Consider the following 25,106-nt stretch of genomic DNA (forward strand, 5'->3'; position numbering starts at 1 on the left):
ATGCCTCGATAAGTACAAATCTGTATATTTATTATGTCCTGAATTGCACATGGAAAGTTTGATACTTATATTTAAACTTGATAAGCATAGGTACACCATTTTTTAGCCTGGTAGCGATTCCGTATTGCAATAATTCATACATAAACTACTTATATAATACTGGAAACTTTAAATTTCTATTTTGATAATAGGAAATATACATTTCTTTATCGGTGAGAAGTTTCTGAATAAAGTCGTTTAGATTTCCACCCTCGCTGTCGCACCTGGTCTGTGGGGAGGCCCACCTTGCTCCTTCTTCGGGTCGAAGTTTTTCGATAGACTGGTCAAGCCAATGTATCCGTCATTTGAATACGTGGTTTTCTGATAACAGTAAAAATACGCGAAAATATTAGAGACATAGGAGTGGATTGCACGATTTAAAAAAATTTTCATATACTTACCTTGGTGTTAAAAATCTCAATTAATTTGTCTAACTTCGCATTAATTAACTCCTGATTTTGCTCGATTTCATGCAGGCGCTCTGCAATGCAAAGGTTCATATTTACAAATCATTTTAAAAAATCAAGTTAATTTTTGACAAGTCTTGTACGTAGAATTTTTAAAAAGGAAAAATTAGTCTTGATCGTTATTTGTGATTTTGAATATATTCATAAATATCAGTATACTGATATTTAGGTACCTTCATTTCTTTTCCTCAAGCACGAGAGATCATCGGAGCAACTGCAAACAACAGTGCTGGCGAAGAAAAACATGACCGCAACAATGTAGAATATTTTACTCATGTTTTTACTATTGTATTAAATCAATTTGGATAAAAAACTTAACTCGAACGATGCGTAAGTAGCATAATGTGCGGTGCAAATGAGACTGAAGTTGTTACCTTTCAACAGACGTGCGTTCCTAAAATAAACAGCCCTGAGAATGTAACTGGACTTTCAAGGGACACAAGGGAGGTGCCTGTCTTTTCCAGGTCATGCAAAGGAGCATTCACTCATGGCTAGTTGCAATCCAACATTTGACCTACATATTAACGAGTTGGTTAGCAAAAGGTATATGCAAAAATTGTATTGAATTTTGCATTCATATTTTGAGGTTTTATCGATCATTCATATACGACGTCAGCCTATAATTAATTAAACTGTTATTCGTCGAAATAGAAATTAAAGTGGTATGAACCAGCCACTCCCACAAGATGGGAACTAAAGCGGAAAATACAAGTCTCAACACCAGTGGGTTTTAATATGCATGAAAATGATACGTTTATTATTGTCAGTATTCTATATTTATACAATCCACATCCAGCTTCTTGTATTAGTAATTTTGGTTTTTAATAGTTTTCCATAAACCTCATGGTAGGAAGGTTAATTAGTGGGTTTAAATCGATCGCCCATACGAAGTCTAGATGGTTGAATCGGTTGTGATCAATGCGATGGAACTTGACCAGATTTGGGAGTTGTTCCGCAAGTCGGTAAACATCCTGTGGAATTAAGAACCTTTTATAGATCACTTTCATCTCGATATTTACAAACAAAAACGTACCGCAGGAGCCGCCAGCCAATCATTTTGTCCCCAGTAGAGAGCCACGGGTGCAGTGATTTTAGAGATGTCATACTCTGGTGGGGTCTCTTGTCCGTATCGGAGAAGATTTTCGGCCCGTCCGTAATTGTACTTCCGGAAAAGACCGGAATTCACTCCTTGCGAGTAGTGGAGCAAATCTCCGGATGACGACCCCGCAGGGGAGTGGCCCATCGCGATGGAAAGCAATTGCTGAAATAATTCAGCATTTTTACAACAATGCATTATTTACATGCATGTTCTTCTTCTTACGGGATCAATTTGATCAAAATTGTATCCTGCCACGAGAAAGAGGACGTTTGAGCAGACAAATTGCACCGGGCTTTGTTCATGGCAGACCGTTTTTCCTAAAAAGTCCATGAATGCGTTGGATGGTAGAAATTCGTAGAGACCCAACATGTTTATGATCCACTGTGAAACATGTTCCAAATTAGTAAGTAAAAAAACACATTATCCTTCAGAACAACTTGCCTCAATCTGATTTTCGAAGGGGGCGAGAAGTCGGAGTGGTGTGATCATATGCTCCGTGTAGGACACGGGGGCGAACGCGTTCATCAACTTGATCTTGGCGTTGTACTCTGGCTTCTCTGACAGCAAGACCCACATGGTCGTGGTCCCCATAGAATGTCCGACGTAGTACAAGCTCTCCGCTCCGGTGACCGAGAGGGCATAGTCAATATTTGCGGGCACGTCGTTCAGCCCGATTTCGTTCCAGCTTCAAGAACCAAGAATATCGGTAACTATTCAGGTTTATGTACCCCATCGTATAAAAATTGACGATACGTACATAAGTATGTACACAAATGTGTCACTTATTGTCAGTTAGTCTCGTCGTACATAACAGCATCAATATGCAAATTGCGACTCAACCCCATCCCATCATCGTCACTTATCTCATCTCGTACTACGTTCAATCTCATTCCAATGATCAAGTGCATTTACATAACCACTAAATACGTTCTGTCACCTCCTCTATTTAGTAATATCGTTGTTACAAAAGTCTCAAAAGTTTTGTCATGTCATGCTCCATTCATTTTCGTCGCAAATTCCAGTACCTGTGATCCCAAAACTCTTTCTGGTTGACGTTCGGATCCAGGAAGAGATGTCTCCTGGAGTACGTGTTCCCACGAAAGTTTCCCATCCACACGTCGTAACACTGATCAGCCAGGACGTAGCCTAAATATGTCATGATTTTACAAAATTTCTTCCTACCCACGTAATAATTCTCAACCCTTACCGAAAGCCTTATCCGGTCCGGCAATGATCCAGTTGGAGGAATCTCCAAGAAGACCGTGTTGCAACCAGATGACTCTTTTCCCCTCGGCAGGACCGCACTGTTTCCCGTACGGGATGCGATGCGCTTCCAAAACGTAGCCGTCCGCCGTCGTGATGCTGTGCACCTCGACGGGGTAGCCATACTTGACAATGATTTCGGGCTGGAGAAGGACATAATTTGTATTTAATGATTAGATTACACGGAGTTTTAGTGGAGAAAAATAAAGAAAAGTTGTCTTTAGGTATTTGTCAACATTTCGAATGCTATCTGCATTTCATTATCAAGACGAATATGAGAAATTTGATTTTTGGAAGAATTAGTGGTAAATTTTTGGAAATTTATAAAAATTGAATTGTGGTCATCTTTGTGGTGTTAGTCACGTTTTGAAGTGATAAAAATGTGAAGGGAATAATTTTTATGGAAATCCTGACCCCCTACAATTTCTGACCACTTACAATGCTCAAGTTGGCATCTTCATGATCAATGTATGGAATATAGCCCGGTGGTTTGGGCAGGGCTTCTAATTCCTTCAAAATCGAGTAAAAATAGTCCCCATTCGCCGTCGTGTTTCTGACCGGTCCGGCGGAAACGTGAACGCTAGCCACCACAACCACTGCGAATAACTTGAAGAGCAACATGACAATATTATTATTGGATTGACTCGACTACCCGATTGTGATGACAATCTGGAAATGAAGTCTTGCTTCGATGGGGGGACCAACTACTTATTTATAAGGTGGGCATCACCACCAGTAGGAAATATATGGATGGATGGAGTCATTATCACGGCATCACGTACAACATGATTCGATCGCCATTTCGGATTGATTGGTTACAATTGGTTAGTTTATTTATTGATGATTTCACGTTAAGGTGAACTTATCAAGAGCACGTGATTGATATATGAATCAAGATATTTTATGTAGTGGGTGACCAGGGCTAGAAGCGTACGAAAATGTGTCTGTATGAAAATGATCCATATGGAGAGATGGACAATGCGATGCCACAGGGTTTGGTGTTTTTATTTCTTGCTAGGAAAATATGATGACCAATATTTTTCTAGGCTTCATATTTTAGATAAGTCTCATATTTTTTGAAATTATTGGCATTTAAATAAAATTCGAAAATGTGTCCGTATGAAAATGATCCATAGATAGGTGGACGATGTGATGCCGCAGCTTTGCGTATTTTTATTTCTTACTTTCTGAACATATAATGTCCAATATTTTTCTAGGAATCATATTTTGGATAAGTTTCTTATTTCTTTATTATTATAAAATTTTGAATTTATATTTGTAATATAATTTGTAAAGGGTGAGCGTGAAGGTGTGGCGTGCGACACCCATGGGCCAACCCGTATTGTTTTTTAGGTTACACAATGTTCTACACAACACCATCCCTTTCACCATCCTTGTACAGAACAAGTACTTATCTGTAGAACAAGTACTTATCTGGTTCGTGTAGGTAGGTATTTGTGGTTATCAATTTCACTGTCATTGTCATGGTTGGTCAAGTTATGTATGTATGTGTGTATGTATCTTATTGCAATAATAAATATGCAGGCAGAGGTGGGCGAAAGATGTTGACATAGGTAAATTTTCAGTATTTTATTTTGCAAAAATATGTAAGACACGTATTTTGAGCTATGTGTTTAGGACATACATTTCGAGCTGGGCGAGTATTCTGATTTTTCTTTGCATTTCGAAAAACTTTGCCAAATTGAAATATTTTGGATTCTAAGTGACTCTATTTTGCCGACCTTTGGTAATATACAATTTATGGACACATGCATACATACACTCGGATTGTACTGCATTTCTGCCCTTTTGTCCCTCTGGTATCGGACTTTTTATGATAAAAACGATGGATGCCATGTGCAGTATCCTACATAGTTATAAATAAGTGCAATATTTGTATACTGAACAACAGGGTGGACAGAGGTGGAACTTATCATATTATGAAATATATTTTATGCGAAGATCTTGTCCCGTACATACATAATTCTCACCGCGACACGATCCCACCCCATATTGCATGCAATATGTTCCAAAGTGCTGGGAAAATACCAATAGTTTCATTTGCATGTCCATCCATTCACCCTTTCTCCCTGCACTTTGCACTCCTGGACTTGCAAATAACTTGAACATTGGATTGGCTTTTCTGCAGTTTGATGGCAGCATTCCTTTTCTAAATGAGATATTAATGTCAATTAAGTAAGAGTGAAAACCTGTCAATGCGGCCCGAGCCAAGGTTTACATAACAGAAAATAAACAGTAGTATTTGTCTTCCTTTCATGAGACCCATTTAAAATCTTTTATTAACTTAATTAAAATATGTATGCACCTCTATCATTATAATTTATACTCAAAAACTGGCGTTGGTTACGTCTACAGTATTTTTAACGGTCATTGTTGCTTTATTGACGCTGCCCATCCGAATCTAATTTTTACGATGATAATCATTAATATTTACGACTTTTCAACCCTTTAAAATTTTTAGAAATGCAAAAGATCACATGTGAATTTCATATTATGAAACAATCATGAGTATATGAAGTTGTTTATGACTATGATGCTTGGATGGTCCAAGCATCAAAAAGGGTGTTAAAATTTTATTTCAAAATTTTTAATAAGGTTAAAAGCAGATGTAGAGAATGTTACGTAAAATAAAATTATGAATTATTTTTACTAATTAATTATTTTACAAAAATATTTTCTTCAACTCGCCATAAAGTGAGAGGAGAGCGCGAGTTTGGAGGTTGACTGTTTTATCGGTGAATCCTTCCTTTCTCTACCCACAAAAAAAAATCATCAAATTATCGGTTTCTTCCATTTTTGAAATTTGTAAAAATTACAGAATTTCAAAAACCAGTGGGTGTGATCTTTCCTGTCACCACGGTGCACTTAGTTTTGCCAAGCAGATTTAGAAAGTGAGACCGGAGATGAGAATGGCGGACGATAAAAACGTGGATATCACCCAAAAAGGTCTTTTCACGATTGGAAGTCATATTAAGTGCAGATTTCAAGGGGATGACGTGGACGGACATGTTGTCGCATTTCAGGCCACGGATAGGATGCTGATGATACGTAAGATAACAATACACAATTTTTTCTAGTGATTACGAAACTGGGTTTATTTAATTGGCTTGTTTTGTTCATTATATAGGTTCGCCATCATCCTGTGGTAAAAGTACAAGTGGCAACTTTATTTTAATTAATGCTGATTGCGTTGAGAAAATCAGTGTGGAGGAATTGAGCCCAACGGAGAGTTTAAAACCTGTTGATTTTCATAAGGTTCTAGTCTAGTTTTTTTATGTAAGAATTGTGGTAACAGATTGAATAATTTGTTTCTGTTTTTCCTCTCTAGCTGGAGAAACGTCGCCAAAAAGTATCGCAGTCCAAACGAGCGAGGATACGAGCCCTGTCTGCTGGAGTTCCTTCGGAAGCAAGGAAGTTATTTCTGTCCATTATTAAAACGTAAAATATATATTGTTTCATAAAACTTCTTAAAAAAACACAATCTGATAGATTTAACTAAGCTTCTCTTAATTAAAATCGACAGGATAGACGAGGTCGCGTGGGACGGAGAGAAGATTCTCGTACTGAATGAAGTCCGTATTTCCCCACCGTATAAAGTAGACAATGTCCAAGGGGACAAGGAGGCGTCGGTCACCCATGTAAGAAAAATGGTGGATAAATATTGGAAAGAACAACAGACCACCAACTCAAATTCGTAATTTCAACGAAACCAATTATTTTGTGCTCTCAGTTTATTGTGTATCAGTTCCAAGATTTTAGTCGTTGGATATATATTTCCAGTATATTTGGTTGCCTATCCCCGCCCGCCTTCTTTGTTAGGTTTAATCGTACTTTTCAAAAATAAATACAAGTTTATCGAATTGAAAATAAGTTTTAATTCTCGTTCCCCCAAAAATATTCATACTTTCTCCGAATCCGATATTGATATCCGAGTAAGTTTTATACGATAAAACCTGGTTTAAAAGTGCACACACCTTGTGATTAGTTAAGAAAGCGTAGTTTAATTATTTTTCATTTAAAAATTAGAATGTATGCATTATCTAGAAAAATAAAGAATTTGACGCTAAAATTGACATATTCATGATTTATAATATAGCAGATTGAGTGGGGTCGATCTTATTTTCCGCAGTAGAAAAATAAACACAAAACAAATATTGCCAAGTAATTCAACAACGGTTTAAATTCCGCAGCCACTCTGACAACCGAAATATCAACCCGACGTCAAAAAATGTTTCTCGCTACAAAGTGAAAACAAAATTAGCATAATTTTCCACCCTAAGTTAATTATCTATTTACTACCACGTAAGGTCCAATTTCCTTAACATGAAGTTTCGTCCTATTCTCTAAAAAGTCTTTATGATTGGTCACATTAAAAAAGTAGACTTTTAGCATCGGCTGCATGGGAGGTTTACTCCACAGGTTAAAAGTCTGTGACCCTTGTCGTAATGGGAACACTTGTCAATTTTCACAATTTTGTAATTCAAAATGTGTGTAATTCAAAACACCATTGAAAATGGTTTCGTTTGGCTCAAGTTTTTTGATGAGAGAGATGTTTTATGTATGTATAAATAGTACATACGATATTATACAGAACAGACTTGAAAGTATATTATTCTCCATTAATAAATATGTGTATACATACATAAAACTGTACCTTGTTATGTATAATAGTGGAGAAATGAATGACTTGTGAATGAAGTGGTCACTTTTTCTTTGATTAATTATATATTTCATATGTAGTTATCTTGTCTCACATTATTCATGAGAGAGGGTTGTTGGTTTGTAAAATTTTGACTGGAAATGAAATTACCCTGATAGTTTTAAGAATAGAGGAACATTTCCTCTTTGTGAGGTTTGAAATGTAAATATGTGACGAAAGCTGGCTTAGAAAATGTGGTGGCGAATTTTTTGCAGACAGATTCGCACGAAAGTTATGAACATGCAGAAAGCTCAATGTTGCAAATTAAAAAAGTATGTGCAAAATTGAAGCGGAATAACTGCGTGCAAATCTTTCCAAATTTTGTAAGTATTATCTTTAGACTTTATTTATTTTTCTTCATTATCAGAACCAAGAATTGTGCAGTGGTGTGTGTTACCGGTTGAACTTGGCGCTTGGTTACACACGTGTCTCACATTGTCCAAGCTAATGTCACCTAGCGGCAGGTGGGGCACTATGTTACATTTTTCGTTTCTAGAGGGCGTTTTTCGCTAAAGTGTCAAAACGTTGACGAACACGAGAACAACGAAACACACCCTTTAGATCTGCCGAGACTTGATCAAATGAACGGGCACACCCCCTAAACTTGACATTTGACCTGTGACCTGGGCACACCCACCAGACTTGACATTTGACCTGTGACCTTGGCACACCCACTAGATTTGACATTTGACCTGTGACCTTGGCACACCCACTAGATTTGACATTTGACCTGTGACCTTGGCACACACCCCTGGACTTGACATTTGACCTGCGACCTGCGTACAACCCATAAAGTTGACACTTTACAGAGTTGACACTTGACCTGTGGCTGTGGCTTGGGCACACCCATCATACTTGACCTGGGACCTCGGCACACCCGCTACACTTGACCTGTGACCTGGGCACACCCACTACACTTGACCTGTGACCTCGGCACACCCGCTACACTTGACCTGTGACCTGGGCACACCCACTACACTTGACCTGTGACCTGGGCACACCCACTAGATTTGACATTTCACCTGTGACCTGGGCACACCCACTAGATTTGACATTTCACCTGTGACCTGGGCACACCCACTAGATTTGACATTTCACCTGTGACCTGGGCACACCCACTAGATTTGACATTTCACCTGTGACCTGGGCACACCCACTAGATTTGACATTTCACCTGTGACCTGGGCACATCCACTATACTTGACCTGTGACCTCTGTGCCCCACGGCAAAGTTGACACTTGACCTGTGCCTTACTAATTTTAATTACCTACCAGCGCCACCTATCGGATGTTGGCTGTTTTTCAGCGCTAGAGGGCGGGCTTTTGGTTTAAGTGCCTAAACGTACTTAAAACGTTAGAACAATGCCATACTTCAGAGTTGTGACCTAACGTTTTTCGTGGCAACCCCCTTTAGAGTCGTGACCTAACGTTTTTCGAAGTCACCCCCTTTAGAGTCGTGACCTAACATTTTTCGTGGACACCCCCTTTAGAATCGCAACTGAACGTTTTTCATGGTCACCCCCTTTAGAGTTGTGACCTAACGTTTTTCGTGGTCACCCCTTTTAGAGTCGTGACCTAACGTTTTTCGTGGTCACCCCCTTTAGAGTCGTGACCTAACGTTTTTCGAGGTCATCCCCCTTTAGAGTCGTGACTGAACGTTTTTCGTGGCCACCCCCTTTAGAGTCGTGACCTAATGTTTTTCGTGGTCAACCCATAGAGTCGTGACCGGACGTTTTTCGTGGTTACCCCCTTTAGAGTCGTAACTAAACGAATTTCGTGGTCACACCGATAGAGTCGTGACTTAACGTTTTTCGTGGCCACCCCCTTTAGAGTCGTGACTGAACGTTTTTCGTGGCCACCCCCTTTAGAGTCGTGACTGAACGTTTTTCGTGGCCACCCCCTTTAGAGTCGTGACTGAACGTTTTTCGTGGCCACGCCCTTTAGAGTCGTGAAGAACGTTTTTCGTGGCCACCCCCTTTAGAGTCGTGACTGAACGTTTTTCGTGGCCACCCCCTTTAGAGTCGTGACTGAACGTTTTTCGTGGCCACCCCCATTTAGAGTCGTGACTGAACGTTTTTCGTGGGCACCCCCTTTAGAGTCGTGACTGAACGTTTTTCGTGGGCACCCCCTTTAGAGTCGTGACTGAACGTTTTTCGTGGGCACCCCCTTTAGAGTCGTGACTAAACGTTTTTGGTGGTCACACTCAATTACAGTCGTGACAACGTTTTTCGTGGACACACCCAATTAGAGTCGTGACAACGTTTTTCGTGGTCACGCCCATAGGGTCGTGAGTGAACGTTTTTCGTAATAAAATAATAAAATCGTTTTGCTTAGAGCCCGCACTGCGGGCTTAAGAGACTAGTTTTGATCTAATGAAGAAAGGAACCTGACAACTTTTGCATGGACTTCAAACTATCCGGCGAAACCAAACTACACTAAATAACTCTAACTTTGCACTCATTTTCCCCCACCCAGTGATCAATTTGAGCCGAACCGTTTTTATCGTAGTGTTCAGAAATTTGCAGGGAAAAAGTTAATGCATCAATTTTCCACACAGGTTCGAAATTGACGTCGTAATTAATTTTTCACAAATTTTTACACCTTCTCATTTGCAAGTCTTGCAAAATTCGGACGGAGTGGAGAAAGACGGGGAGAAAGAGCTGGTCAAGATTTAGCGACTTGTGATTGATTGGTAATGGTCAGTTCGCTTTCGGGTGAAAATCACTCAAAATCTACAGTTTCCGAACCTATGGAAAAAATTGATGCACTAACTGTTCCACTGCAGCTTGCTGAACACTATGATATCAAACGTTCGGCTCAAATTGATAACCTGGTGGGTAAGAATGACTGAAAAGATTGGTCATGTTTGGGTTCGCTTGTCTCGCATAGTAGGTGAAATTCAATTCCAGTGGAGAAGCAGACATTTCCTAAAAACAGTAAAAAAAATATAAAAAATAAAAAAAAAACATACCGCAAAATAATAAAAAATCTATAAAAAAAATAAAAAAAAGCGCCTAACGGTGCAATAAATAAAATCAAAAGATAAGAATTCCTTCGTACACAAACAAAACTGATTTTTGCTGACAAGTTCATTCATACATATTTTTGAAAACTTGCAACATTTTCGCAAACCACCGACCCGATTATTGACAAATTTTTATTCAATTTCTACTAAGAGCGATGCGATGATTTATCATACATCATTTATGACAACTAAATTCAGTGAAACAGATCGCTGGTGACAAGTTCATGTGCGTTGATAACAATAACAATATTCCGTCTCAAGTAGTGAAAATGTCTCAAAACCAAAAAGTTTCCGAACCTGTATGAAAAATTGAACAGTTGTTCATTGTGTATTCATTTCATCTCATCGCATCACACTATTGACGCAGAAACATAAATTATGTGTGCTTATCCATCCTTAAAGAAAAATATGTATATATATTTTACTACACAGAAAGTTCCTCATGTTTCGTTATCGCCGACACAAAAATAAGATTCGAATTATTCAATAACCATGAATTGACGCCGACGTTTTCATTAACTTTGGCAGCAAAGCAATCCACCATGAAAAAAATGTTGCCACAAGCCCTATTTATATCACGTCACAACGCTTGTCCGTCCCCCACGAAGGAGAAGAAGATGCAGTATGTAAATTCATGCCATTTGTATAACTACGTCTTATTAAACATCCTCATCATCTCATTTCAAAAGTGTGAATTAATGTACCACGAGATTTTATCCGCTCCTGCTGCTTTGTGATGATGATGGCTGAATTTAAAAAGTTTTGAAATCTACAGGATTTTCTAATTTAATTTAATTTAATCGTGCAGTGATGTGTCACATTAAGCGTCGTTGCTGAATTTTCCATCTTTTAGTGAAAAGTAGAAGGAATCGATTCTCTCCACTTTGATGGCATCGGTCTCGCTCACGAAAAAATCTTCACATTTGCACTCATACATATCGTATGTATGCGATCTCTGCTAAATAAGTGGAGAAATCGTGGCTTATCAAGTATATAAGTATTGCTGTCATTGTGTTATGCACACACAATTATGTACATGTTTTTCTGAATGAACTCCTACTAAACGTAGACACTTGGCTATGTCAAATTCGCCAATTCTGAAGAAGATGAAGCATTTTTGACTACATGGATTATTGCACAAACAGCAGCATCACGACCATTGGGTCAGGTTCAGGAGTTTTGCAATAAGTAACAACGTAATTTAAAACCCTCCAACCGTGCTTCCCCCGCAATGAATGACCGCATGAAGGCATGTCAAAGACAAGAAAGCTTGAAATCGTCTGGACACAATGAGTCGTATTTTTACACAACATATTTCTTGCTTCGCTACCTTTATGTAGGCGAAACGGTAGAACATTTGTTACTACAAATATCTTGAAAATTGAAGCAAAAGACGTAAACATGTCAATCTCCATGTTTCAAGCTCAAGTGACATTCGATTTCGTGTTGAAAATGGAATTACCTCGTGTCCACGCCTGACTAATCGTTCATATGAACCGAATTGTTGTTTTTTGGACTTGAAATAAATGTTATTTCCTGTGTCTCAACAATTACGTGAATGAGTTTGACATTGCGTAAATTTAACCACACACGTACGTACGCAGAATGGATCAGTGACTTAATTCCGATACAACAAAAGCAGTATGTGTGTACCTATTTACCTACTGTGATAAATTCCTTCCTGTCAAGGATGTGGTGGTGACGATGTGTCCATAGTTTATTGGGATTTAACACCTTAATACCGTTCTCCAATTACATAGAATTCTTTATGCATGTATATATGTATGTGTGGCTGGCTAAATATATGCATCCACTGGTACCTGTGTGGTCACAATGTGATCAGTCCTCCTGTGTGTCAACACAGGACTTTTTTTCCTTACTTTGTATGCATTTGACCTTGTAACATTTTACAATTTGTTGACGATTACCAATTCCTCATGGTCGTGAGGGTGAAATTCTCGTGATCAATATCGTACGTAAATTCATTGCCTCTTCGTCAACATGGCGCTTTTTAGCATTAGATAACTGGCCAAAAAGTTTGATAAGGCGTCTTTAGTTGGATACATATATGGGTTCAAACTCAAGTCGGGATGTGTCATGAGTTTGAAGATGGATCTCTCCATTGTGTTGGTTAATTCCTCTCAGAATTCGAAACTTAGAACGCTTTTTCATATAAATCGACCCTCCTCAACAATTAAAACGCGCATCATTCAATCCCCCAAAGCTCTGGCCTCTTGTTTTTAGCACAGTATTTTATGCAATTTTTACAAAAACCTTCCCCAAAATAGGTACCTACCTACCTATGCTTCTCTGCATACATACGTTCCAGCTCATAAGTTAGCAGCACTACGAAATGAGAGAGTTTTATCAGCCATGCAATTCATTCCCTTGAATGATGAGAGTTATACGTATCATATCCCGTCATCCACCTGACGCTATGCAAGTAGTACGTCTGCTTGCCTAGGGACCTACGAGGTAGCCTAGTGTAACGTCACTGATTCATTGTCTCCCATTGTTGCAGGGACTCATCGCAGCAGTGATGTCGCATTTTTGATCGCTCATTTACAGATGTAATAGTTCCTTCGACGTCGTCCTACGATTCACATCAAAAACTTTAAACTTTATTATTTGCAACGGTTGTGTCTTTTTTTGCAAAATTTTTGCATCCTCATTCAGAATTTGGCGAGTTTTCTTTCCGTGTGTACTAATTATATTTTGTGAACTAATTATAATTTGTGAATATTGTGTGCACCAGATTTTTCATGTTTTGTGCATCTCCTCATGATTAATCCGAAACCGGATCGGCATTCATTGTGTGAATGACAATGGCAAGTTGTGGAAGAATTCTTCTTAAGTGCCTCATACTTCATGTCGTGATCAGTTCGTCGCAATCGCAGAGCAGGTAGTTTCATTAATAAGTGTTTTTCGTGTCCAGAGTTGGTGTGAATTTTGTGTCTGAAAAATAGGCGAGATCGTGACCGTGACCGAGACCGTGACCGAGACCGAGATTACAAATATCGGAACGATTTCCGTCCCTATGATGATGTGCCAAGCAATCGCAAACCAAAACCACCCCGACAACAGGTCGACCCTTGTCTGCCCAGTTATCACAGGATCATTGCCAACGAGCCGAGACGCAGTTACAATTACCGATTCGGATCCGGCGGGACGAGGGAGCATGCCCTCTGCGATAGAGACTTGGTCCCCGGCTGGTACCGTTTTCAGTCCTTGGCCGGCGACAATATGCCCACGTCTTGTCCCGGTGTCAATTACTGTGGGACGCGTGCCCCCGTTTGGATGAAAGGTAGGGGGTCAGATTCAGCTGTTTTGGCACATAATTTTTGCACATATTTAAATATTATGCAAATGAGATCGATACATGCAAGTAAATATTATGCATGATTTCGCTTTCATAATTGCCCCTGTTTCTTTCCAAAGGGTTTCCTCCATTTTGTGGTAAATCCCACGTTTTTCCCCCAATAATTTGTACTACTTGACTTCCTCAGGCTTAACACCAGCCCAGTTTATTTATTAACGGACCTTTTTAAATAATAAAAAATCCTTCCTTGTTCATTCAAGCGTCGGATAGAGATTAAAGTACAACTAGTCACATAAGTGGTTGGAATTACCCACAGCAGGTAAACGAACGAACGAGGACATCGCGGCCAAACACATGCATAAACGTGTAAAATAGTAGTTATTTATTCTTATCAAAATACATAAATCGTCCAACTCTCAATATTCAAAAATGCAAAAATGCATTCTAATTCAGGCTGCGAATTCGTCACTTTCACATAAACCGCAGTCCCACAATGACTTTTATGAATTACTCAGTCAGTCAGTCAGTCACTTCTTCTTTTGTATTTAAATACGCGAGAGAGAGAGAAAAAAACAATTATAACTGAGCCATGAATTACACACACTTTTAGCCGGAAAACTACATAAATATACAACATTTACATTTTTATAAGTAATTCGCCACTCATGCAGATTAGGAGAAGAAGAAGAACGCCACCAGATGTAGGTAAAGCTTTAATTATCGACAGTTGACTTGAAGCACCCAAGAATCGGCGGCATACCTGCATGTTAAATCAGCTATGTACCATTTTTTCCATTTCTAAAAATCATTACCGTTTAAATCGCGCCTATTTAAATCTTCCCATGCACGCCACGCCACGCCATGAGTGAGAAGAATAAATATGTAAATATGGGATCACGACCAGCTTCCTATGAAACGCTGCGTTAGAACAAAGCGAAAAAAATGGCATCATTTTAGCAGTCTAGCTTTTGTATTACACAATTAAATAATGGGGATGTTTGTGTCATGCAGGATTAGCGAAGTAAGCGTGCCTTGTTTTTGAGCCGTGTAGCTAGTTCGTTCTCCCCCTGACACGCTGATACTATTTCAGCATGTAAATAGGTAGCTGTGTGCTGCTGTGTATGTATAATTTGCACTGTTGAAATTTACGCCTGAATGGTTCTGTCAAGGTACGATTCCAAGCGTTGACGAAGGGATTGTAAAAGCCACAGCGTGCGTCTCTGTCCAAGGGAAATGCTGCACCACGCAGATTCCCATCCTCGTCAAGAACTGTTCGGATTACACAGTTTACCACTTACAACCCACGCCTGCCTGCCCGTCAGCGTACTGTGCGGGGTACGAGGTGAGGTCAATATACGTGCAGATACAGATACTATGTTTTGTCAGGGGTGGACAAAACACAGAATTTTGGTGATGTTACACCCACAAAAAGAAATCTGAGATGGTTTTGTGAAGAAATTAAGTATTTATCGATGTCAAAGTACATTTTTTCACGATTATTTAAAAAAAATAAGTATTTTGACAGTGATGAAAATTTAATTTCTTCAGAAAACCTGTATTTTCTGATGACTTATATTCTCCGCGTAGATTTTTTTTAGTGCGTGTAATCTTGAAATCCAGAACGGAGCTCAAAATACTGTATTTTGACAAAGTATTTTTCGCCCACCCCTGCGTTTTGCAGGCATTTTGATGCAACAATCTTCATTTTTATTAGGTCACTTGTCCTGCCGGATTATCTTCTGATACAGGATATACGCCTTGTCATTGTAAGACTCGCTTGTAATTTTGGTGACGTGATGTTGACGTAGATATTTTTATGTGTCATGTTCAGTTCCCGTGGACCTGCTCGAGACCAAAGTGTCGTACGGATTGTCGAAAGACAAAACGCAGATCCAGTTCTTCTGCGATGTCACGTTGGGCGGCCAGGTCGTCCCGGACACGGTGGGGCTGCAGGTAGAGTGGTTAGCGGATGATGAGGTCGTCCAATCGGAAACGTTTGGTTTGTTACAACAACATAAAGGAGTGCTCAAAGAGGAAAAGTGGACGATTGGACAAACGGTATGGAGGGATTTCGGGAATGTTTTTGCATCAATAAAATAAATAAAAATTACGTTGTAATTGCAGTTACAATGTCGGGCGAGAGCGAAGCACATGACGATAAATACCTTCACGTCACCCTTGCTGAGCAAAGCGATCAACACGGGGGTTTTCATTCTAAGCTCTCCAACCTTATCCGCGACGGAAGGTAAGTTAAACTAACAATGGAGGTCAAACCGGAGATCGAATGGTCAATTGGTCAAATAGTCAATAGCAAAGGTCTTCCAGCGTATGTTCTCCAATTTTGATCAAATTAGTGCCAATCAATCACAAACTTAATTTGCATGAAATTTACAATAGATGCGACCTTACAATGGGCACGTTTGGCCGAGATATTTGCATCCAAAGAGGAGAAAACGCACCGTAAATTCCTACCCTTTCCAAATTTACTGCGCGATGTCTCCTCTTCGAATGCAAATATCTCGGCCAAACGTGCCCATTGGGAAATCTTGTCTTTCGCAAATTTCATACTAATTATATTTGCGATCAATTGACACTATTTTTCTCAAAATTGGACAGCATACCCTGAGAGACCTCCACTGTAAGTAATATTTTGCATAATTAAATCCACCACAATTTTTCCGCAACTGTACGCAGGCTCCGACCCGGCCTACATCGAGTTTCAAACCACAATCCCGGTCGTGTGTCCGAAGAAGGAGAAGCCCAAGAAGAAAAAGGGAGAGAGAAACGCCAAGAAGGAGAAGGAAGAAGAGGTCGAGGAGGAGGAAGAAGAATGCTGCGTCACTTTCGAAATCAGCACCAGCACGACGTCCTCCTCCCTCCCGAGATGCGCGTCAGGAAACTCGTTCGATCTGGTGAGCAATCAACTCAATGCATGTCCACCAAAAGTGACCAAACTAATGAACTTGGAATATCTTTAAATAATAGGCCGTGACCAGCACGTGTACGTACAAAGTGTGTGGCGATGAGTGGAATTCGACGCATAAAGTTCCCATCTGGGCGGTGAATGATGGTTTGTTCGGTGGTGAAAGTGAGGACCAGGATGCCCGACCTTCTGTAGTTGTGGAAATACGAACGACTGAAACGGGCAGTCCGCCGAGATGGCATGACCTCATCCTTCCGTCACAGGAGGTGCGTAATTTTGCAAAATTTTCATTTGATTCTAAGCGTTGACAAATTTTTGACAAATTTTGACCAATTTTTTGGCGATTTTTTACAGGTCCAAATAATCCAAGCCGATGTCGTGGAAAGATGCATCTCCAGCACGCACATTTACACGTTTGACGGGATCGGGTATGAAAACACGTTCGAGGGAACGTTCATCCTCTACAAACATTCCACGTTGCCGTACGAGGTGCAAATCCATAGGAAGAAATGTACTCATGCAAAACTCTGCAATTGTGGGGTTGCTGTCCGATTTGGGGATGTCATGTTAGCCGCAGACATTTGTACGACGGGAAAACTCCGATTTTGGAGCTATACTTTGGATGGAAGTTATATCGAACCGGCGAAAATTGCGCATTTGCCGCAAATCATTCGTTTAGATGAAGGCCGCAGTTTTCAGGTAATTTAATTTATTGAATTAATGAAGCTCGAATGTTTGTTCTGTAAACTCGGTAAAACAATATTCGCAAAAATTGCAAAGGTTTACGCAAGGTTAAAAAGTTACGAAAGAAAATCAGGGGATTACAAACTTACACAGATCAAAAGGACTTATTTTTACTTTGTAAAAGTTTATAGAAAATTTCTTTTTACAAAATTTCTAATATTTTTTTATTACCAGTTTACAACCAACATTTTAAAATTTTTTTCGCAAATATTCGCAAATATTTTTTTTTTTGCAAAATTTCCAAAATTTAATCACCAGTTTACAAATAACATTTTAAAACTATAAGATTTTATTGTAAGTAAATTAATCTGTATCGAATCTATGCATCATTTTCCAGGTACAATTTCCCACCGGTACAAGTTTACTTCTGGGTCCAAATCTACGCATGATAACGATCCAAGCCTCCCTCAGCGACCTGGAACACACTTCCGGTCTCTGCGGCTCTTTCGATAGAGATCCGTCCAACGAGTTTTCCACCTTCAAAGGTCAAGTCGTCTGCACCGCGGTGTCCAACCGGACCAATTCCTGTCCCGATTTTGCCAAGTCGTGGCGCCTCCTCACCGAACAGAGTCTCTTCGTTGGCTCCTTTACGAACGATGGACACACCGAGGAGGATGAAACCCACCTGAGCGAAGGTCAAACTCGAGGTCATTGCAGTTGCTCGGGCTCCAAAAAGTCTGCCGATGTCGAACTCCGCCCTAAATCCAAGCCTGGCGGGTATTCCTCGCCGTACGAGGAGTTCCAAACTCCAGAATCTGAGCAGCAAACGGACGAACAAGAAGCCGAAGCTAACAAATGTGTCTCGAGCCATTGCGTGGATCCGCGCGGCGTGGAAATTACGAACCAACTTATCGACCTCTTATCCGAGGAGGACTTTCTCTACGAGGGCGACGAGTTTGGCACGCAGGCTTCCACGTCACAAATACAACCGGTATTTTACGGCCAGTCAAAACTCAGGCTGACGATGGACAACAATTCGCACATAACGGACGATTCGGCGGAAGTCTTCTGTCGCGGAGTGATTGAAGGGATGCCCTTTACAAAATTGTGTAGAGACTTGGCCAACATTGATATTGAGTATCACATCAAGAAATGTCAGGTTGAAGTGAAAGTGAGTAAAAATTAAATAAAATGAAATTATTAATATTTCTGAAATCAAAATTGTCATAATTTCAGTACACAAAATCTACCATTTGGAGCTTTGATTCCCTGGAAGAATTGAGGATTGATTGCCGATTTCAAATTTATCACAACGTGACGACTTGGGAGCCGCAGTTGGGGCGGCAGCATGGCACGCCCCCGCTGGGAATTTTGTCCAGTCTTTGTTTAAATGATTGCAGTCATGCGGGTTCTTGTGAACATGGTATTTGCATATTTAAAATCTTCTTATCATCAGATACTTGTCACGATAACCACAATGTTTTTATTAAATACGTTACAGGCGTATGTCGCTGTAAGAAAGGATTTTCCGGCGCGGATTGTTCCGTCAATTCTAACTCGGCCCCGAAAATTACAAGTTTAGGGTTCAAACACACGTGTGATATTCGGAACAAGGCGTGCAGCGAAGTTCTCGTGTGGGGAGAACGCTTCGCAAATACGGATAGCATCAAGTGTCACTTTGAAGTGTATACGGTAATTCATATTTGCTAAAAAATGTGTTCAACTTAAAATTATACTTGCAATGGAGGTCTTGCAGCGTATGCTCACAGATTTGAGCAAACTAGTGTCAATGGTGACGAATTTAATTAGCATTAAATTTGCGAAAGAAACTATGTCCAAATGCGCAGGCTTAGCGAAGATATTTGCATCCGAAGAGGAGAAAACGAGCAGTAAATTTGGAAAGTGTAACTATTTAAATTTTCGGCCTATTTTCTCCTCTTCGGATTCAAGTATCTCTGCCAAACGTGCCCAATCGTGTCTTTTGCAAATTTCATACTAATTAAATTTGCGATAGACTGATAGTTATTTAGTCAAAATCTGAGAATATGCGCTGGAAAACCTCCATTATTAGGTTGCACTTCAACTTTGTATTCATTATTTCAGACAACGACGGTAAAATCCGTTCCCAGCTTGTCCAGCACACTAACCACGAATGCAAAACTGCTCACTTTCCAATCCGTTATTTGCGACATTCCCGACTTACCGATTCACGACGCAAAAATAGCTTCGTTCTACATCCCTGGCGAGGGCCTCGAAAAAACAAGGTATAGTAAAAACACAACCTACCTATTCTCTTAATTCTTTCCAATTCTCATCCAAATTTCACTCTAGAGCTCTCCTCCGAATTCGGGTCAGTTACGGGGGTCAAAACACGGCCAGCGACCCTCTCGACTACACCATTTACGACTCCCTTTGCTGGAATTGTGAACAACCTTTGACCTGCGAAGCTCGACCCACACAAAGCTGCAACGTTCTCACGGAACCCTTTGGCTCCAGTTCGGACCCTTTCTCCACCATCCCGTCCTTCAGCAACCCCTCCGTCGGCTTCGCCCAGAGCAACAGTCCCCTCCAGTACTCCCCCGATTCGTCCCTTTCCACCTTCCACACCGGCCCCGACCGAGGCTCCCACCACCCCGGATTCACCGGTCAGCAGCAGCAATTCCACCCGGGACTCGTGAACCCCTGCACCTTCACCCGGGACACGGGCCCCTGTCGAAATGATAACCTCCGCTACTTCTTCGACGTCTCGATTGGCAAGTGCCGACCCTTCATTTACGGCGGGTGTCAAGGAAATGGGAACAATTTCGTCACAGAAGAAGACTGTTTGCACGCCTGTGTGAGCAAGAGTGACGACGACGACGATGTCGAATCCGCGGAGGGAGGTGGACCAAATAACGGCAACAGCAGCAACCTTAACCTTGGCGTCATCCAAGGAGGCGAGTCCGTCCTGCCGTCCTCCGACAGCCTGCAAACCCCCGTTACCCCAGCGGAAGAGGTGGAGGAAGGCGCCCCCAAGAGGAAAACTGTACCGGAAAAATGCCTCCTGGGTAACAGTCCGGGTCCCTGCGACTCCGAAGTGGTGCGGTACTACTTTGACACGCTGATGAAGAAATGCCGCCCCTTTATTTATGGAGGATGTTTAGGAAACGTGAACAATTTTGAGACAAAGGCCGCCTGCATAAAGGAGTGTGAAGTTACGTAGAAATGGGGGTCTGCGCTTGCTTGTATATTAAATTAAATCCAATCCAGTTAACTACTCATCGTCAGCTAGCCATGTAAAAAGTGTAGTTTTATTATTAAATATTTTGTTAAAATTTGTACCGTTTTTAATCTTATATATGTATGACATGATACCCACCACGCTGTACTAAATAAATGTATGTATGCTGACTATTTACCAAAGAATCTCGTCTTCTTGTCTCAATTTCGGGAAGTACCTAAATTTCGGGAAAGAGGGCACGTTGCGACTTGTTCTGCCCGAACGGGTGAAAGTCTCCGCTTTCTCTCCTTTACACGATTTCGGCCCAAATCTAGTATGAAGAAATGCATGCTTTCTCCTCATGGTAAGAAGTGTGCATGAAATTACATGTGTGCACATGTAGATTATATAATCCATTCCCAAAAAATCTCACGTACTCACATCTAAAAACCCAACATACTAAAACCACAATTTTCAACAAACCAAACACCACAACATGTCGCTACAGACACACCGATTGAGAAAAACCAGCCAAAATGATGAACTATTTCACCAAAGAAAGTCGTCCCCCACAAAATAATACCCCGCGTTCTCGAATGAATACCGAAACAAGACATTCCACCCCCATCAGGACAAGCCGTTAGTCGTCGTCGTCATGTGTAGTGTTGGTATTTATTGCGTGCCGCTTACAAAAGCGTGTGATTGTGGCGTGGCGTGGCGTGGCTTGGTGTCTATTAAATAAGTGGCACGTCTGGAGAAAGTCGAGTCGGTCGAAACACAATAAGGCAACGACGCAGCCAGAGAGAGAGAGTTACATGGATGGGCAAATAAATGAAAGCAGATGTGGTTAACGTCTCACTATAGTTCATAATAATAACAGAAAACGGAACAAGAAAAGCTGTGGGGAGTCTGTGTCTTGTGTCACTAAATAATAATCACCGTTTACCGTCGCCTGTTTTCTTCTTTTTCTTCTCCTCCAGAAGTCCCGTCTTCTGTTTCCTCTCGCAAACCGCAGAAGAAGAACAAGAACAAGAAGAACTCACCCGTCATAAATAAATACTCCTGTCTGTCTCAACTTGGCCACCACCACCACGCTGGTACTTTCCCCTGCGTGGAATTTGTGGGGCTGCTGCTTTTTCTTCCTGGATGACGATACTATCTTGATGAGATGTCTGCTATAATTTTATAATCCATAATAATCATAACAGCAGCAGCAGCAGCAGCAGCAGCAGCAGCAGCAGCAGCAGCAGCAGCCGTGGTTTACATTTCTCTGCCTGGACGGAACTCATCCTGAGGGAAGAAGGAAGAGGGATCCTCCGGTCGGTGTGTGTTGTGGATGGATGGATGGATTCGAGGGTGAAGAAGACACACACCAAGATTTTATAATGTTTCGTTTTAATTACTTTGGTTTTTGATGGCTCTTCTTTTATTGTGAGGACTCTCTCCTATTCCTCCTCCTCTCATCCATTACGGGGGATTGGTATGTACATCAGGGTCTCCTACTCGATGGATGGGTATCTCTCTCCTCCCCGGCAATAATTATCATACACACACAAACTTGCTACATAAAATTACAATTATATTTGGTCCCAACTTGCCAACTGCAATAACGTGCGATTGACGAGGAGGCTACTCAATTAAGGTTCTTGGTATAATAATAATAATATTCTTCTTCTCCTCAGTCACCCTTCTTCACAATGTCTCTTTCTCTCTGTGTGTCGTGTGTATTTATAATTTTACGACGTCTATCCATGCATCGACTCGTAGTAATTAAATCATGCCTGGTCTCGTATACAATCACACTGTTTTAGAGGCGTCAAGTGATGATGGCAAATGTCCCGTCCCTTGTTCCTCGGTGAAACGAGGCTTCATATCGCCGGGTTGGTTGGTTGGTAAGCAAGCAAGGAAAACAAGCCTAGTTAAAATAAAGGAAGAAAATAAAACAAAAACAAAACCGTCGCTCGCTCAGAGCTTGTTGATGACAGAAGAAGAAGCGGCGGAGGGAAAGTGACTGGGCGACGGACAACACGAGAGGGTGACGACGAATTCGTCGACGACGACAACGACGTGTTGTTGGTTTAGTAGTTAGTGTTTGGGCTTTATTTTTCAGAGCCTGTTGTCGGATGACGTGCTCCTCGTTCGTCGCTAACAATAACAAGAGCGAGGCGAGGTGGGAGCATAGTTGTATGCAAACCAACAAGGAAAATATAACGCTCTCTCTCTCCTCAGTTTTAATTCGGCGTGGTGGTGGTGTTTGGAGGGTCGTAGTCGTTCAGAAGAGAATGAATCGATTAGGGAAACATTTTTAGACAAACTTCATACTCCGCAAGGACGTCGACGTCGACAACGACAGTATAAATGTTATCGCCCAACTGGTCTGATGTACATACATCCATCCATCCATCCACAACTACGTATGACGAACTAACGATAGATGAACATCCATCCGTCTCGCAAACACAAAATGGTGTGTGAATTTATTTGTAGGTAGTGCCTCGCTTTTTCCTCACTTTCCTTCCTCGGCTACTAACAACCGAGTAAACTAAACAACTAAATGTGCCACTGCTTTTCCTCCTCGCTAACTAAATGCTGGATGGATGGATGGTTGAGATGCAAGGAACAACACATTCAAACATTCAGCTCTGTCTGCCTCGTTCATTTCGTACATGGAGATTACGAACCATGTTTGACGATCGATATGCTCTGTGTGGCAATTAAAGAGAAGAGTAGTAGTCGTCGTAGCAGTGGAAAAGAGTGGAGGAGAAGCAAACGGTATGTATTTTTGTTTATTATGTGCTTCCACTTCTTCTTCCAGATTGCCTCATTCCTCAAAATCCCTTCCCTTCAGTCGGCTAACAGGCACGCACACAACTTGACTCTCATCTCATCATCTCATCACATCGCTAAAAACAAGAAGAACGACGAGTCTCAAATAATAAACGAAGTAGAAGAAAGAAAGCAACACGTCTTTTTTTGTTTCGGCTTTCTCCTCCAAAACAACAAGTAAGCGCTTTCACCTGGACGAAGAGAGAGAAAGTCAGAGAAATGTCTCACTTTAGTGGTCGTGGTTTCGAGGTGACTTGTATCAAATTGTGTACGTATTGGGTGGTGAGTGAGTGAGTGAGGAAGGTTGAGACGAGACAACTACCTGAGAAGAAGGAGAGGGTACGAGCTGAGGTGGACCCTGGGGAGTTGGGCACTTAAGTAAGTCGAGTCAAACGCATGTATCACAATTGGTCATCGGGTGATATTGGATGGATGTGGGGCAGGATCCGTTCAAGTTGATGGTCCTCTTCTTTCGTGTCAACTTTCCTTCCTCGGAAGGGATGCGAGTGAAGGGAAAAGGCAGGGTAAATATATATGGCAACAGATAGGCAGGCAGGCAGGCAGGCAATTGTTGGGAAACGATGCCGCCGACGACGACGAGATTAGCTGTGCAATGCAATAAAAGAGTCAGAAAGGGAGAAAGAGGAGGAAGAAGAATGAAATAGTTTTACAAAAGGAGACGACGGGAAATGCAAGGGAACATCTGTAAATTATTGCGGCCTGTAGTCATTTCGGCCAGCTTTGAAAATGTGAGTGGGCATTATTTGTTGGAGAGTAAACTGTTTGCTGATTTTGCAAAAAATAAACCGCAGAGCGACCACTGGACGGAGATAAGCACCACCACAAATAGCGTAGATACAAATACATACGTATGTACGTACCACCGGCTTAATCGGATCTTCTTCTTCCCGTCATCAACTCTTGATTGTACAGATTATTCTTCTCGTAACTTTTTTTTTTACCCTATTCCGTACTGTATTGGGTCTTGTTGACCATTTTCATGGAACGCCTCATCCAATCTGGGGTCAATTTTTGCCATTTTTCATCCTTTGTTGCCCTTATTCCCACCCACCCACGAACGAACGAGCGACACATTTCCAACCACAGGGCTAGATTACATCTCTGTAATTGCATTGTGTTTAGAGAGGAGGTGAACTGATGACCCGTGGTGACGTCTCGTTTACTTCTTCTTCCTCTCGAGAAACTTGAGCCTCTTATTATCTAATCTAATCAAGTCGACAAATAGACAAAAACATTTTATTTACTCGTTTTGTTTTTATCCTCTTGTTGACTACCAGCAGAAGCAGTGGCCACGGAAGCTGTGGGGACATTAATGTTGTAGGATGGGGGGAGGGTCGGGTTTATATAAGATGGGGACATCGAACAACCTTGCGGACATTGTCCTTCACCCTTCCGCGGCCGCTGTAAGGGAGAAAAGACGACTTTGTTGAGGGAGCAGTGGCCGCAGAAGCCGTGGGGACATCTGGGGACATTAATATTGCATAATAACGGGAGGGAGGGGTTTGTATAAGATGGGGAGAT

General features: G+C 41.1%; 4 protein-coding genes across 4 annotated transcripts; 2 read left to right on the forward strand and 2 right to left on the reverse strand.

Annotated features, from left to right (window-relative positions):
- Window positions 1-10: 10 nt before the first annotated feature.
- On the reverse strand, window positions 11-1,095 carry LOC110856955. Its single transcript, XM_022105546.2, has 3 exons — window positions 680-1,095; window positions 441-520; window positions 11-360 (listed from the first exon to the last, which is right to left on the reverse strand). The coding sequence occupies exons 1-3, from the start codon at window positions 780-782 to the stop codon at window positions 238-240; spliced, it is 306 nt and encodes a 101-aa protein (XP_021961238.1). The 5' UTR covers window positions 783-1,095; the 3' UTR covers window positions 11-237.
- A 135-nt stretch (window positions 1,096-1,230) lies between these two features.
- LOC110856734 (lipase 3) lies at window positions 1,231-3,564 on the reverse strand. The gene is made up of 7 exons (XM_022105265.2): window positions 3,307-3,564; window positions 2,813-3,011; window positions 2,631-2,751; window positions 2,047-2,290; window positions 1,828-1,986; window positions 1,540-1,767; window positions 1,231-1,477 (listed from the first exon to the last, which is right to left on the reverse strand). Exons 1-7 carry the CDS (start codon window positions 3,487-3,489, stop codon window positions 1,328-1,330), a joined length of 1,284 nt encoding a protein of 427 aa, XP_021960957.1. The 5' UTR covers window positions 3,490-3,564; the 3' UTR covers window positions 1,231-1,327.
- A 2,033-nt stretch (window positions 3,565-5,597) lies between these two features.
- On the forward strand, window positions 5,598-6,962 carry LOC110856825 (protein LSM12 homolog A). The gene is made up of 4 exons (XM_022105385.2): window positions 5,598-5,937; window positions 6,017-6,144; window positions 6,218-6,327; window positions 6,413-6,962. Exons 1-4 carry the CDS (start codon window positions 5,793-5,795, stop codon window positions 6,585-6,587), a joined length of 558 nt encoding a protein of 185 aa, XP_021961077.1. The 5' UTR covers window positions 5,598-5,792; the 3' UTR covers window positions 6,588-6,962.
- A 6,231-nt stretch (window positions 6,963-13,193) lies between these two features.
- On the forward strand, window positions 13,194-20,931 carry LOC118437906 (von Willebrand factor D and EGF domain-containing protein-like). The gene is made up of 14 exons (XM_035857420.1): window positions 13,194-13,515; window positions 13,580-13,917; window positions 15,102-15,274; window positions 15,647-15,698; window positions 15,764-15,990; window positions 16,057-16,177; window positions 16,627-16,844; window positions 16,918-17,121; window positions 17,210-17,554; window positions 17,937-18,710; window positions 18,776-18,962; window positions 19,041-19,231; window positions 19,643-19,803; window positions 19,871-20,931. Exons 1-14 carry the CDS (start codon window positions 13,433-13,435, stop codon window positions 20,739-20,741), a joined length of 3,945 nt encoding a protein of 1,314 aa, XP_035713313.1. The 5' UTR covers window positions 13,194-13,432; the 3' UTR covers window positions 20,742-20,931.
- The last annotated feature ends 4,175 nt before the right edge of the window (window positions 20,932-25,106 follow it).

The sequence above is a fragment of the Folsomia candida genome, unplaced genomic scaffold (genome assembly GCF_002217175.1).
Source record: "Folsomia candida strain VU population unplaced genomic scaffold, ASM221717v1 Fcan01_Sc017, whole genome shotgun sequence".
In the NCBI taxonomy this organism is placed as follows: Eukaryota; Metazoa; Arthropoda; class Collembola; order Entomobryomorpha; family Isotomidae; genus Folsomia; species Folsomia candida.

What these genes read in the sequence shown, in the direction of transcription:
- LOC118437906 (XM_035857420.1), top strand. Translation starts at nt 13,433, where the DNA reads ATGACAATGGCAAGTTGTGGAAGAATTCTTCTTAAGTGCCTCATACTT. An exon ending in TGCCCCCGTTTGGATGAAAG is followed by an intron (nt 13,918 to 15,101) that starts GTAGGGGGTCAG and finishes GGTTCTGTCAAG; the next exon opens with GTACGATTCCAAGCGTTGAC. An exon ending in AGTGGACGATTGGACAAACG is followed by an intron (nt 15,991 to 16,056) that starts GTATGGAGGGAT and finishes TTGTAATTGCAG; the next exon opens with TTACAATGTCGGGCGAGAGC.
- LOC110856955 (XM_022105546.2), bottom strand. Translation starts at nt 782, where the DNA reads ATGAGTAAAATATTCTACATTGTTGCGGTCATGTTTTTCTTCGCCAGC. An exon ending in CTTGAGGAAAAGAAATGAAG is followed by an intron (nt 521 to 679) that starts GTACCTAAATAT and finishes TTTGCATTGCAG; the next exon opens with AGCGCCTGCATGAAATCGAG. An exon ending in TTGAGATTTTTAACACCAAG is followed by an intron (nt 361 to 440) that starts GTAAGTATATGA and finishes TACTGTTATCAG; the next exon opens with AAAACCACGTATTCAAATGA.
- LOC110856825 (XM_022105385.2), top strand. Translation starts at nt 5,793, where the DNA reads ATGAGAATGGCGGACGATAAAAACGTGGATATCACCCAAAAAGGTCTT. An exon ending in GGATAGGATGCTGATGATAC is followed by an intron (nt 5,938 to 6,016) that starts GTAAGATAACAA and finishes TTCATTATATAG; the next exon opens with GTTCGCCATCATCCTGTGGT. An exon ending in TTTCTGTCCATTATTAAAAC is followed by an intron (nt 6,328 to 6,412) that starts GTAAAATATATA and finishes TAAAATCGACAG; the next exon opens with GATAGACGAGGTCGCGTGGG.
- LOC110856734 (XM_022105265.2), bottom strand. Translation starts at nt 3,489, where the DNA reads ATGTTGCTCTTCAAGTTATTCGCAGTGGTTGTGGTGGCTAGCGTTCAC. An exon ending in AAGATGCCAACTTGAGCATT is followed by an intron (nt 3,012 to 3,306) that starts GTAAGTGGTCAG and finishes GTCCTTCTCCAG; the next exon opens with CCCGAAATCATTGTCAAGTA. An exon ending in CCTTCGAAAATCAGATTGAG is followed by an intron (nt 1,987 to 2,046) that starts GCAAGTTGTTCT and finishes CATGTTTCACAG; the next exon opens with TGGATCATAAACATGTTGGG.